The sequence below is a fragment of the Triturus cristatus genome, chromosome 8 (genome assembly GCF_964204655.1).
Source record: "Triturus cristatus chromosome 8, aTriCri1.1, whole genome shotgun sequence".
In the NCBI taxonomy this organism is placed as follows: Eukaryota; Metazoa; Chordata; class Amphibia; order Caudata; family Salamandridae; genus Triturus; species Triturus cristatus.
Window position 1 is genome coordinate 186192235 of NC_140591.1, and position 13654 is coordinate 186205888.

Below are 13654 nucleotides of genomic sequence, written 5' to 3' on the forward strand. Positions count from 1 at the left end.
CTCTGCTCCCCGTGCCAGCCTGTCTGCCTAAATAATGGGGCAGCGCTCCTCCCTGTGACACATCTGCCCTTCAAAGGTGGCTTCCCCTTTGAAGAATGCCTATTGGGGCCAACACCTAAGTGGCTTCCTGTAGGAGGGAAGAAATACCTCCCTGGCCTGCAATCCCTCATTGTTCTTTTTTTCAGGGAGTTGTTGGCATGTCTCCTCAGGAGGGCAGAAAGCTGTCTTGAGGAACAGGCTCTGTGTGTGCCCGAGAAGGCACAGGAGTTTTAAAGGCAATAAAGTGGCAGCTTAAGCTGCACACTGCAACAAGTTAATTTCGACTTGAGATACAAGTCGGGCTTAATGTAAAAAGTTGTTTGATACCTTGAAGTGCCCACCTTGGTCTCACCGTTCAGGAGTTAGCACAGTTGAGGGGGTCAGCGTGTACCTCCTATACTTGCCATTTGGGCGACCAAGTCTTTCCACAGTAAAACGATGGTTATGTGTGTTTACTGCCAGGACATGTAAAGTACATGTCCTGCCTGTGTCATATGTCACACCCCTCCTTGGGACTCGTTAGGCCTTCCAGAGGGGTGACTTATACAGATGTACACATAGTGAGTGGTGGTTTTGCCATTCCTTTCAATGGCAAAGTCATGCTAGCAGTGCACAACTGCACTACCAGTCTGCAATGGAGGACTGGGGGACTCGTTTTAATTGGGGGACCTCCAGGGTGGCACAACCAGTGCTGCAAGCCCCTCGGGTAACCCTCTTACTCAAATGCCCTGGGTATTAGAGTACCATATACTAGGGACTAACCGGTAAGTTAGCCATTTGCAATTGGGTAGTGCCAATTCGACTAACACTTTAGGGTCAGGGCACTGGCACTGATGTCTGATCAGTAGACCTCAGTGTACTCTCAGAGTTGAAAACCCAGCAGCATCAGTCAAAAAGCTTGGGTCTGACCATACAAATAGAGGCATTTCCTTACAGTGCATAAGTTCAGATATAGTGATTTAATCACCCCATGATGTTTAAGAATAAGTATATGTATATAAACATCCAAGCTTTCCTCATCTGAATACGTATTTAAGTTTAGAGTTTTGTTTGGAGGGAAGATAGTAATGTCACTCTGAATTATTAGGACTTTCCTCCCAGCAATGATTAAATAATAACTGAGAGCATGCAGCCACTTATTCTTTCACTCCTGGCTAAAGTAAATCACCCTGATGACATCACAACAGGCTCCTAGCATGAGGCCTCTATAAAGAGATGGGGTACATGAAATGCCTGTGTGCCATCTGTGAGCTGTAGTCCATGAATCCAATAAGCATACATTCCGTGGTCTTTCTGGAGAGGGTTAGCTAACTATCTGAACTCTGAAGGTCATGACATTTGTTACTTTGGCGTTAATTCCTAAAATCAGGGTGCCCAATGCCTATATTCTGCATATAGCATTGTTTTTTTAACAATTTTTTATTGGCATTTTGCATGAAATCACAGTATACAACTTTCCACCGTATAATTCAACAATTCCTCGGCCCTCACCCCACCAGTTGCGGCCTCTGTATACTTCCGCTGGTCCCTGAGCCCACATGTGTGTGGTATAGTTGTGGCGGGTATGTCCTGGTCTCCCCGCTACACCGTGGTAGTCAGCAGGTGTAGGACATGTGCTTTGTATATTTCCCATTCCTCCTCCTAGTATCTGGACTGGAACTTTCCTCAAGAATTAAGCACCACCGGGGCAGTTGCCTTTCCCTCTCGTGTGTGTGTGTTGTGTCTAAGTTCCCTAACATATCCCGCAAGAATGCCCCTTACAAACTATAACCTTCTAACTTCGTCCTAGGGGAGGTTGCTGCCAGCACGGTGGTTAGGTTAGGGCATTGTGGGTACGTTCCCACGTCATGCTGGAGGGGGCCATCCAAGACATGAAGGAGGGAGAGATAGCCCATAAGGGTTCCTGCCCCTCCACGCCACGCACCCACTAACTCCCGGCCCCGCTCAGCAGGGGAGGGGGGGGGGGGGGCTCTCCCTGCATCCCACTTTCCATCAGTGTCATACTAATCGTCTCTCAGCAGTTTCCCTTCGGTTCCGTGGTTCGGTACATAGCATTGTATTCAACATGTATATTTGTTTCTTGCTTTCCGGGTACTGCTTAGAGAATTCAACCACTGATATTGTACCAAGCAATGCTAGTTATGTATATAGTAATTAATAAAATTATATCCTTGACCCTTAGTAAAATAATGTTATGACTTTGTGTGCATTCCTGCCACGTGACATTTTATAAATTTATGACTCATCATTGATGGTTTTGGATGAGTTAAGATGGCTGTGTGTCCTAGAATTAAAATTAAGTAAATACCACAATACCAGCAATTTTGTTGAACAACACAACTTTTGATATTAACGAAGGGGCGTCCCTTCTCTAATATTGAATGCCTCAGCACATTCAAATAGATGTGTTGCCTCATTTGCATGAAGGGCATTCCTCATGCAAATGAAGGAATCATCAGTTACCCCGATGTATGTGTTGGACAACTGCTACGGAGTGTCAACGTGCCCGCTGTAGAACTCCTTGGTGGTGATCACTAGTTTGCATCCTTAGAGACAGGGGGATTTGACAGGGGGCCTAAAGGTCCACTCGTGCAGAACTTGAGAACTTGCCTGTTACATATTCATGACCTACAGTTGGGGCACAGTCCCTGAAATTGTGCATGCACTGTGGGGTGTTCTAAATAACCCTCTAGGGGAGGTCAGTATGGCCCTTCTTACTTCCCTCAACTGAGACTGCCACTACCTGATTATGGGCTCAAGATGACAGGCGCACTCTGAACTAGGGTGTGACTTTCTAACCGGGTGTGTCTGTGGAACTACCGAGTGCTTGTGGAATTCGATGTGTCTGCAGAACCAGAGAGTGCCTGTGGAACCAGGGAGCGCCTGTGGAACCAGGGAGCGCCTGTGCTCCTAAACTGAGTTGAGTTCCGGCTTGTGAAGCTTCTCCACTAACAAACACAGATATTATTTGGTCTTGGGAAGGGATGTGCAGCTCCCTATTGAGGCTTTGAAATAGTATCGGTCCCACTTTAGGAATCGATTCTGAGCTGTACTTTGCATAGTAATCCCATAGTTCCAAACAAGGGGAAGCATGACTTCAGACACCGGCTGTCAATTCGGCTCAGGTGGAAGGCTCAGGTAATGTGGTACAAATAGGTGGGATTGAACCTGCCCCATATGAAAGCAATACTCGGCTGACCGGGATGCTCCATGAAATGATACAGGAGCTGCTTTTAATACCTCCAGAGGTACAGAAGTCTGTGGGTATAACCCTCCGCATCATCTGCAAGGGGGACTTTTACAATCACAGTCACGGACAGATTGATTGTCTGATTGTGGAAGTATTTTTTCATACTCTTGCTCACTCACATAGCACAACTTATAATCAATCTTAAAATCATGCATGTAAACCACATAAAGACTGTCGGGTAGGAAGACTATAAAGCACTTAATTTATACAAAATCGGGTACTTTTCAGACCAGATAGCGTACTATTGTTTGTTTCAAGTTATTTTATAGCTCGTATTGTAGATAATTAAAATATATCAATTATAAGGCTTGTAAAGTGTATACTACCACTGGCGGCCCTCAACATTTTGAGCAGGTGCAGTACCAAGGCTGGGACGGCACAGTACCTGGAGCACGTGCGTTAAAAACATTTTGAGATTGCACCTATGTGCCTGTATAGAGCCTCGTTACTCAAGAAATGACTGGGCTGCTCCCAATAACACTGACCTACAATTTAACGTCTGCTTCTGGGTGTGTATAAAACTTGAGACTTTCACAATGTTGACGTGCAATATCACCTAAGTGACAATTGTGTCAGAACTTATATATTCACACACCCTATAGGTTCTGCTCATTGCGTTAAGCACCCACTCAAGAGATGTCTCTAGCCTGTATTTTCATGCATGCCTTAGCTATACAATCTGTGAGCGATGAAAGCTTCTACTGGTCTTCCCTGTTGTATCTGTTTGGCTAAGAATGGAAAATTGCACTTGCTGCCTTCTGTGAGAGTGGATAGGTTGCTTTGCTATTGCCATCCTGTTCTGTGAAGAAGCAAAACTTACACTGCGCTACCTGATTTTTTTGTGTCCTCTGATGGGGAAAGCTTGCCCTGCTTTTGCCCTACTTATATTTGTCCTCTGTAGGAGATACCCTTGCACTGTTTCTGCTCAAAATGTACCTGTTCTATGAAAAGTGTTTCCACTGCTGAACAAAGATGTCTCCACTGTTTATGAAGAAAAAGAGAATATATAGAAATCCCTATGAACAAGCACTTTTCCGCAAATATGATTTGAGGTGCCTGTTGTCCTGAGGAAGTTCCTAATACCAAAGGAGTAATGTTCAAGCGCCAAAACATGTTGACAGAAAATAGAAGCACGTTCCATTGCTTTACACTCTTTTTTTAAATTTTGTGGCAGAGAGACAAAATAACATTATTTTAATATAGTTCTGTATGCTTAACAAAGTGGGAATATAAATGCTAAACACACACAATTGATGGACGGAATGCTGAACAAATCAAAACATTCACCTCCAGTCAAGAGATCTGGGTTAAATCCATCATTCTTTTGCTCACCATTCCACCCCAGTTTAGACCTGGCCATATGCAAATCATCAGTCTTGACCCTGTGCCTCATGGGAACAGTCCGGCCCGAACTGGACCGGAAAAAAGCATCCTAGGACCGGTTTCGGGGTTTCACCCTTCTTCAGCCAGGATAGCTTGAATCCAGTGGCACAGTGAGCCCGGGACCCACGTCTGGGCATACCCGGCACACTTAGGGCGAGGAAGCAAAAGACACACAATTGATGGACGGACTGCAGAACAAATCAAAACATTCACCCCCAGTCAAAAGATCTGGGTTAAATCCATCATTCTTTTGCTCACCATGCCATTCCAGTTTGAACCCGGCCATATGCAGATCAGTCTTGACCCTGTGCCTCATGGGAACAGTCCAGCCTGAACTGCTAAGCCAGGTTCACCCTGGACCGGAAACAAGTATCCTTGGACCGGTTTCGGGGTTTCACCCCTCTTCTGCCAGGATAGCTTGAATCCAGAGGCACAGTGAGCCCGGGACCCACGGCTGGGCATACCAGGCGTTACTGTATCACATTTTGCATTAGGGATTCAGTATTTGGAAGGGGCATTTTTTGTGTGAGTGTGAGACATTAGGAATACCGATTTCTTTTTTTATTGCAATTCGGAGAGAATCGCAATTTGGAAATCAGTCCTAATGTTTGTACATCTGGCCTTGGCTCTTTCCTCCAGGTGTGTTGTGCTTCTTATATGTTTAGGTGTGTTTACAGTGAGTGTACAATAGTCCTTTAACGCCTCTTACTGCCTGTTTAGTGTGTTAAGTAGCTGTGTTGCACCTGTCCTGTATAAGTGAGAGAAACATGTGATGTTTCTCTTGATACAACCACCTGCCCGTTACTTATTCTTTGCGTTAGGGAAAGCTGTGCTGCTACTGCCCAGGTTGTACCTTTGTTGTGAAGCTCGGCATAAAACTTCCCACTACACAAAAGACCAAACAATTTATAATACCATTGCGCGTTTTAATTCATGGCATCTATGAAAGAGTGAACCCTTAGAAAATATGTGAGCAGAGTTTACTTTTGTTTTATCTGTGAAACAGTTATATTTTTAAGGGGACTAGATGACTTAGTAACATTTTAAAACATACCTGAAAGGGTCACCAGGTCCTGTATAATGCATTCAGCATGTTCTGGCATTTTAGCCAACATCACTTTGCAATCTGGGGATTTCAACCTATAAACAATTATTAAAGCAAAAATGCAACCCTCACAATGCAAGAGGCTGTTGGCTGAAAAGCGAGGAATGGCTGATATGTCATAATCTGGGCCACTGGAAATATGCAATTAGCCAGCTGCGGTGTTTCCAACATAATTGTTCATTTGCTGCACTTCCCCCATAATCCATTATCTTTTGCCTAATTTACAGAATTAAAAAAACAACGTTTTTAGTGCTAACGGAGCAACCGTTATTGAAAACACTACTACACGTGTTGCTATACGGTGGCAGACTTTTTGTCACACAGAGGCAGGTCACCTTTCAGTTGCTGATTGCTGTATTTAGGGGTTAAAATGATATCAGTGAGGTGAAACATTTGCCCATACAGTGTTAACTTGTGTAATAAGCATTGGCAAAGCCCGAAGGACTCCCCTATGCAATAACTATTGACTTTGTCAATATGTTTTAGCCATGTTGTACAGCAGTGTGGCTGTGCAGCTTGGGTAAAGTAAAGTTACAATAAAAGCGCTATGATGCGACCAGCACTGGTGCTGCATCATAGCGCCTTGTTTCATACGGGGCAAGCAAGGGCGGGAAAATGGGGTGAGGGTGCAAGCAAGCAATGATGACCGGGAGGGGTGAATGGGGAAGAAGCGAGCAGTGGACGGACACTAATCAGGTTGAAGCAATCTGTGCTTGTTATAAAATGTACTCTGTCCTGTCCCATCGACATATGGCTCCTAGTGATGACTGGAACGAGCAGAAAACATTCTATTATCAAGCTTAGGCTGGGCAAAGATTTGCTGCAGAGCACCAGCTCCATCAAACCATCTCTGCATAGAGCTCTTAGCTCGCCTGGTCTTCCCTTCCCACATTCACATTCCAACAGTGATCCAACCATCTTTTCTTTCATATAAGGGTATTTAATTCAAAAGAAAATCTTGTGCAAAGTCACTCCACTGGTATTATAAACAAAGGAATCACATGGCAAGGCAATGTCGAAGAATAGGTTGGCCTCGCTGTCAACAGGCATGTTAAAAAAAAAGCTGGTAGAAGAAAAACTTTTTAAAATAGTAATGAAGTAACGTAACGAAGTGCTCGTCAAAGTTGTAGTTTCTTAGACCTCTATGGTTCCAGCAACAGAGCTACGAAAAACACCTAGAAAAAATGCGGTCTTGTAGTTAAGTAGGTTGGCTGTCGAAGCATGAACCTGAGTTTACTTGAGTAAACTGTGTGATCCTGGGCAGCTCTCATTACCTGCCTATGCCTGAATTATTTTATCTTTTGAAATTTGGAGTGTTTAGAAACATGCTAACTCCATAACTCGCTGCTGAATAAACTGTACCCACATACAACTGGACATTTAAAACGGAAAAGGTGGATTGAGCATCTTGGTGAAAAGCGTAGGGCTTTCAGGCTGCGTGTAGCAGGTTTGAATCTTCCATCACAAGAAGCCAGGATTTGGACAGTGTTGGGTCCCACAACCTCAGGTGCGCACAAGAATGGTGTTGGTCCTAAAGCTCCAGCTGGCTCTTTTTATGGCTGTGCTCTGTTGGATGTCTGTGTGGTCGTCCTACGGCTTGAGAGAGGGACTAATAGGAAGTGTTTCTGACTCTATTTACTTCTAGAGACCCAGAAATGGGTTTACGTATTTACACGTGCTTATAGGACATAATTAATCGCAAAGTTGCTCAAGGATATCTTTCTGTTTACTAAATGCTTGAATTACCTTTCAGTCGCCTGCCGATGGCTTTTATCCATATCCAGCAGGGCCGGGTGGATTGGAGGGGCAAACAAGAACCGGGGAAGAGGGTGGGGTACGGGCAAGCAACAATGGCAGAGAGGGGTGAGGGGAAAGAAGCATTATTACCTCAATCACAACGCGAGCAGAGGACGAACACTAATCAAGTTGAATCACTTTGTGCTTGGTCCATACACCACAGAAAGAAAAGGAAGTGACACCCGGCACACATTTACTAATTAGGAGGTAGAAAGAAGAGTGACAATAATGCCAGTGAATGGTAAGCAATGGGTGGGCTCCAAGCCCTTTATAGGAAACAATACCCCTCCCAGTAGACCGCGCATGAGCTGTTGGCAACATGACCCAACAATAAGAAAATGGTGATGTAATACCGCTTCAAAATATGCCGCACTAGGCCACCTAATTTGCCTTTTCTTGCAGAATAATTAGGTAAATCTTGCTACATAATTTGGTCTCCTTGGCCCCATAATTCCAGTTGCCCTGGTCATATTGCACTTTACAGACTACTGAAGTGAAAAATAACATTTTTTTGATGACATTCTGCCTCACATCTTGACGGTTAAATAGCCCAGTGAGTGAGACATTAGAGACAGCCTTTTTAATACGAAAAGAAACATCTCACCGGTAATGGGCTAACAGCATGCTTTCAGAGCTCCTGCCTGGGACCTTGTCTTCAAGGTGCTGGCTCGACAGGGTTACCAGCATATACTACCCCACGGGGACACTTTGTGCAAGGCATTTAAGTGATCTCGGACAGGTATGTCTTAAAGTCTTTTTTAAGAAACCAGAGTAGTCACCTGCCTTAGATCATATGGCAGTGAGTTTCAAAGGATGGTGGCCTGCAGAGAGAAGGTTCTGCCTCCACTTCTTTGGAGTGTGATCTGGGAATAGGCTATAATGTGCTGTTCCTCGCTTCTTTGCACTCCTATTGGCCGGTATGGGAGATCTGACCCCCAGATAACTGAGTGGCAGATTCTTTATGACCTCAGCATGATCACGCTCAGCATGATCACGTCAAGTTTAGAGAGGATTCTGCTCTTGAGCAGCAACCATTGCAATGCACACCAGGGCTGCTCCTTTGACCTGCAACCAACCTCACTGGTGTGATCTGTACTCTTTGCGAGCACTAGTTCTGGAAAGCAGCGAGGGCAGCGTAGAGACCACTGATGTAACTTAGACGCGGATTTACTGCTACTGCAGTTACCCTTGTTTTGTGTTTGTGTGCGAGAAAAGGGACAACAGAATTTGGATTCCTCATCTAGTGAAAGAGCTCCCAGTAGTGGCTCCAGTTTGTACTTCCAGGGACAGGTTGGCATCCAAAGAAAGCCAAGGTCCCCACATTTCCTCCATAAAGGAAGAAATTGTGGGTAGCATTTCAGGGCTGGACTGGCTGCAGCAGGCACCAGGCATTTCCCCGGTGAGCTGGAAGGGCGGGGGACAGGTTTGTGGCAATTTGCCAGGGCTGGTTGCTGTTCCGAGGATGGCCCTGCAACACGTCCTTTAGCGGAAAAAACAGTAAACTCACTTTTGGGGCCTTTTCACTGTTAAAGCCGTTTTGCATTCAGAGTGCCACTATGCGGGATTGCATAACATTAGGAGTCAGATTTTCTGCTGGATGCACTTGCTTGGGTGAAGATTACTCCAAAGTGAATAAGCAGGTATTATGCCTGAGTAGACTACCACAGGAGATAACAATGTGTTTATAGACGAAAACTAAATCAAGCATGGAGATATGGTATCAATATAAGCAAGATGTTATAAGGGTAAATGAAATGCCAAAGTGTTATAACCCAATATATATATATTTTTTAAAATATTCTACTATAGGTGGGAAATGAAGTGTAATCAGTCCCCCCAAAAGGTCTCCTCAAAGGGCCAATTGCGCGCACTTTTGTAAAGAACTCCATTTGGACATTCAGTCCCCAGAGCGATCATCCATCTATCCACTCATTCATCCATTCACTCATCCATGGCTTTTCTTTCTACACAATGTCACTTCACAGACCCAGAGACTTACTCAGGGACCTAACAAGCCTGCCAACTCACACAGTGCCACTGTGTGTCGCACGATTTTGTCTCCCTTCACATGGTCACCTAGTAAGGAGCTGAAATCACACAGTGGCAGGGAAAAAGTTTGTTTCCAGAGGCAGTAAGCAGCCAATGTCCATGAAGAAGCGTGAAAACACTCAAGGACATCAGCGACAACCTCATTGACCCTTTGGGGTTTTTTGGGAGGGGTGAAGGGTTTGGTGAGGGTCAGGGTGCTTCTTAGGTCGCTCTCGACATGAGGCCCCTCCCCCTTCTCACTCTGTGAAATTCATTTGTAAGTTGGCAGGTATGACCTACCTTCATAGCTCTGCCCTGCATCATGCCGTGCTGGATGCATCGCTTGCTCCTGAGGATGCCTGGATTGGTGTTGGCTGTTGGGTACCATGGAGTTGGGGTAATGCCAAGGACACTCTCCACTTGTCTGCAGGGTGCTAAGAAAAAAACGAGCTACTTCACAAGGCGCTCCTTGAGCCTGTCCAAACCTTGAGTGCAGCATTTGCTTTTTGCCGCTGAGTGCATGGGAGTCCACGGGGAAATGTCCATAGTGGTAAGGGAATGGTAACCCGTATGAAGGCGTGTACACCAGGTCGCTGTTGTCTGAGTGGAAGCTCTGTTCTTGGGTTGGGGTTGTGTTCGCCGTGGGGCTGGATCTCCAGTTTCCGGCCTGGCCACTTTCCAGTTTGTCTTCATGGAATGAGCTGTATTGCTGAATAAAAAATGGGAGAGTCAAATGTGGGAAGTATTTAGTAGAAAAGTTTTAAAAAGTGTATTTATCAGCTTTCAAAGGCAGTCCTAAAATGATAGTTGAGTAACAGACTATTAAGTAATCAATAGGAAACAGTGTTGGGACAATGACCGCAGGGACAAACTGAAGGCAAACGAATTGACACATTAAAAGAATTATCATTTCCTGTGACCAGTCGGAATCATGCAATATGCTGATGTCCTTCATTAGTTGTACGTCACCTAATCGGAATTGCTCCCAGCACTTCAGAAAAACAGGACCATGGGTTGCCACATGGGCCAGTCACAGTCCTGTAAACTGGAAAAATGTTCATGGTGTGAGAGAGGTGTGCCCTTTGAGGGGGATGTAGCCCTTGATATGGAGGTGTGGCTTTGAGGTGTAGCTTCCACGGAGGGATATCGTAGGGACTGGGCCTAGAGAGGATGGTAGCCACTCCTAACCTGGCCAAAAGCACAGCAGGTGTTGAAGCGGCCTCCTGTTTGTCACTTGGAAGCTGTTAAATCAGAAATTGAATTCAAATATGGAAAGCCTCCATGCACGACTTGAAAACCCACACAGAGTAGGGGTTTCCAGCTCACCTGGTACTCGCCGTGTCATATCGGCTCTTCACTGGGTGACTGTGTAAAGAGACCCAATATCATGTGACACAAGGTGGCACTGTGTGATTTGGCATGTGTGCAGTCAGGATTTTTGGATGGGTATTGCATTTGTAATGCAAATCCAGATAAGGTAGTGCAGAGTTGTCACATATGTCAAGCACCCTTAAGAAGTGCCGGGGCAGGAGGAAGGCAGTCTTGATGCTGGTTAAAGTGCCTGTTGTCTAAATGTGGCTTCTCTTAAACATGGAACACTGTAACCACCAGGAAACTACCAATACCACTGCCCTCTTAGACGTGATGATTGTGACGATATCAATAGTCATTTGGCTTGAGCCACACAAAATCTCTTTGCCACATTCCTTGCACTTACTTGTATAAGGGATCTGACCCTCTAAGCTGTCATCATTGTTATGATTAGCAGTAGTTCCATATTAGTTGGGCAAACACACACTATCTTGAAGAACACACGAGAATCAGCCCTCTCTCAAGGATGGAATAAATTTGAACTGAGCTACACTTTGATTTAGCACTATTAAAGAATGTCATCAGAAGCTTGGAGGGCTCTAGTGGTCTAGTCTCAAGCCCTGTCCATTCATGCTAGCGTTCACTGATTAATGTAGGGTTGTCTGTAGAGACTCAAACTCTAAAAGGTTGTATAGCCAAATACTGCAATTCCTGGCCCCAACTGGTTATGACGGCTACTGTGATCCTTCACCAGGTGTCACTAATTCACCCGCCTGCTTTATCCTGTAAGACGGAAGCACATGTATGGCCAGATTCTCTACAAAAATTGCGAATCCGCAACTACATTTAAATCTATGCTATAATATACACATTTTTGCAAATTCGAGCAAGACTCGGAGGAAACTGCACAATGTGCTGCTTTTCAAATTTGTACATTTTTACAGATGCATAAATGCACGTAGTGTATATTTATGTATGTGTAAATGCTTCGCAAGAGTGCTTTTGCACAGGCTAGCTTTTTTTTTCTCTTCTGACTGGCAGAATCCCTTTTTCTATACTTCTACTAATTATGTGGGTGTTCCCTCCACATTCCTGCCACAGAAAGCGATTTACTTCTCACAGTGATAAGAGTAAAGCTGTGATTATATTCAGGGTGAGATTGGGCTTTGCAAATATTTGTATCAACAAATTCGCTAGTTCGGAGGTGTAACTTGGGCATTTTCACCAGGGACACCCATTCTCTACCCACCGGAGCAGAATTACTCCAGTGTAATTTTACACCAAACTGATGTATGTGTAAATTGGTTTACGGTTGCAAAAGACCAATTTACATTTACAAGCAGCCATGTCAATAGTAGTGCTGTAATACTTGGAGAACATTGCCTATTTCCTTCATAATACACATCGCTTGTTGCTCAAGGCCCCTCTCGCTCTTGAGAACAATTAAAGCTGCTAATAATGTGCTATAAAACTGAGGCTAAAGCTGAGCCAAGATTCTGAGTTCAGCTGATATCCCTGTCCATCGACTGCTCCCGCCACCTGCTTCCTGCTGAATAATCCACTGCAGTCAAACGGACACTGAGAAGAACTTAAGGTAGAAGACAACCATTACCTGAGGGTATGGCGTCGTCCTTGGCTTCGTTTTCCCTTTGCTGCTTTTGGGTTTCATTGGCTTTCGTGTTTCTTGTGAGGTAGGAAGTGAGGATCTGCATATAAACGGACTCTTGGAGCCGGTGACCTGGTCCAAAGAGAGCTGAAGTTCCTTGTACTCAATATCTCTGTGAAGAGGAAGAAGACATCATGATGCACCATTTTAGGTCCTGCATAAGCCAAGATCTTTTTAAAAAAAACATTGATAGAGCGTCACGTTATTCTGAAATTTGTAGGGGTGCATCATATTCACCGTTAGTCAGCACCCGCATATTAATCGATGTATGTTAAGAGTGCCATAGAAGTGTATTACTAGAATCGTTTAACATAGAGGTGCTTAGAAATGTAACCATTCTTTTCATAAAGAGTAATGCTGCAGATTATTGTGAATGTGTTTTAGTCAATGCAAAATGTTTGGTTTTCAAATAATTCAATGTATTCGGTTAAACGTGCGCCATGTTAAAGTTGCACGTGCAAGTTTGTTTATTTACGTATGAACAGTAATGAACTAATGCTTAGAGCGTGATTTAGTAATGTGTTTAACAGTGTAAAGGCCTGATCGCATATATGTTTGAAGAGAAAGGTCTGTTCATTTTCTTATGTTAGCTAAACTTTGTAGGCCGAAAATGATTTCTGTTGGTAAAGGCTTTGGGTTACAGGATGATGGAAAATCTTAGAGAAGAGAAAAGTTTTTGTTCCCATGTTTCTGTTGCAGGTGCAAGGACATTTAGCTTGTTAGTGAGACTAGGTCTTTGTTTTAGGAGTTAGGATGGTACGAGAAGCCAACAGGGGAGTACATTGGAATGTGCGGATGATACTTTCAGCGGAGAAGGTGCCTGGGACCCAAGGTCAAGCTAACCGTCGTTGGATGGGTTACAGGTTTCATTGGAAAAGTACTGGAAGAAGACCTGGCTGAAGAGGTGTGCCGAAGGGCGTGTTCTACGTTTTTGGGATTTTGTATTAGGGACAGTGCCCCGTGGGTTGAGCAGTTGAGGTTTAGATGGGAAGCTAGCAGGAGCATCTTAGAACGAGCTCTGACTAAGTGAATGTACTTCTTAGGAAGTCTTCACTTCTGACACCTTTTTATTCTC

At 44.4% G+C, this 13654-nt stretch overlaps 1 protein-coding gene across 2 annotated transcripts in view; it reads right to left on the minus strand.

Annotated features, from left to right (window-relative positions):
* SIM2 (SIM bHLH transcription factor 2) overlaps positions 1-13654 on the minus strand; it is a 484182-nt gene that overhangs the window by 11090 nt on the left and 459438 nt on the right. For both annotated transcript variants that reach the window (XM_085621287.1, XM_085621288.1), the window contains exons 9-10: positions 12526-12691; positions 9903-10311 (exon numbers count right to left, since the gene is read on the minus strand). In XM_085621287.1, coding sequence (XP_085477413.1) covers positions 9903-10311; positions 12526-12691 — 575 coding nt within the window. The remainder of the gene's footprint in view (positions 1-9902; positions 10312-12525; positions 12692-13654) is intronic.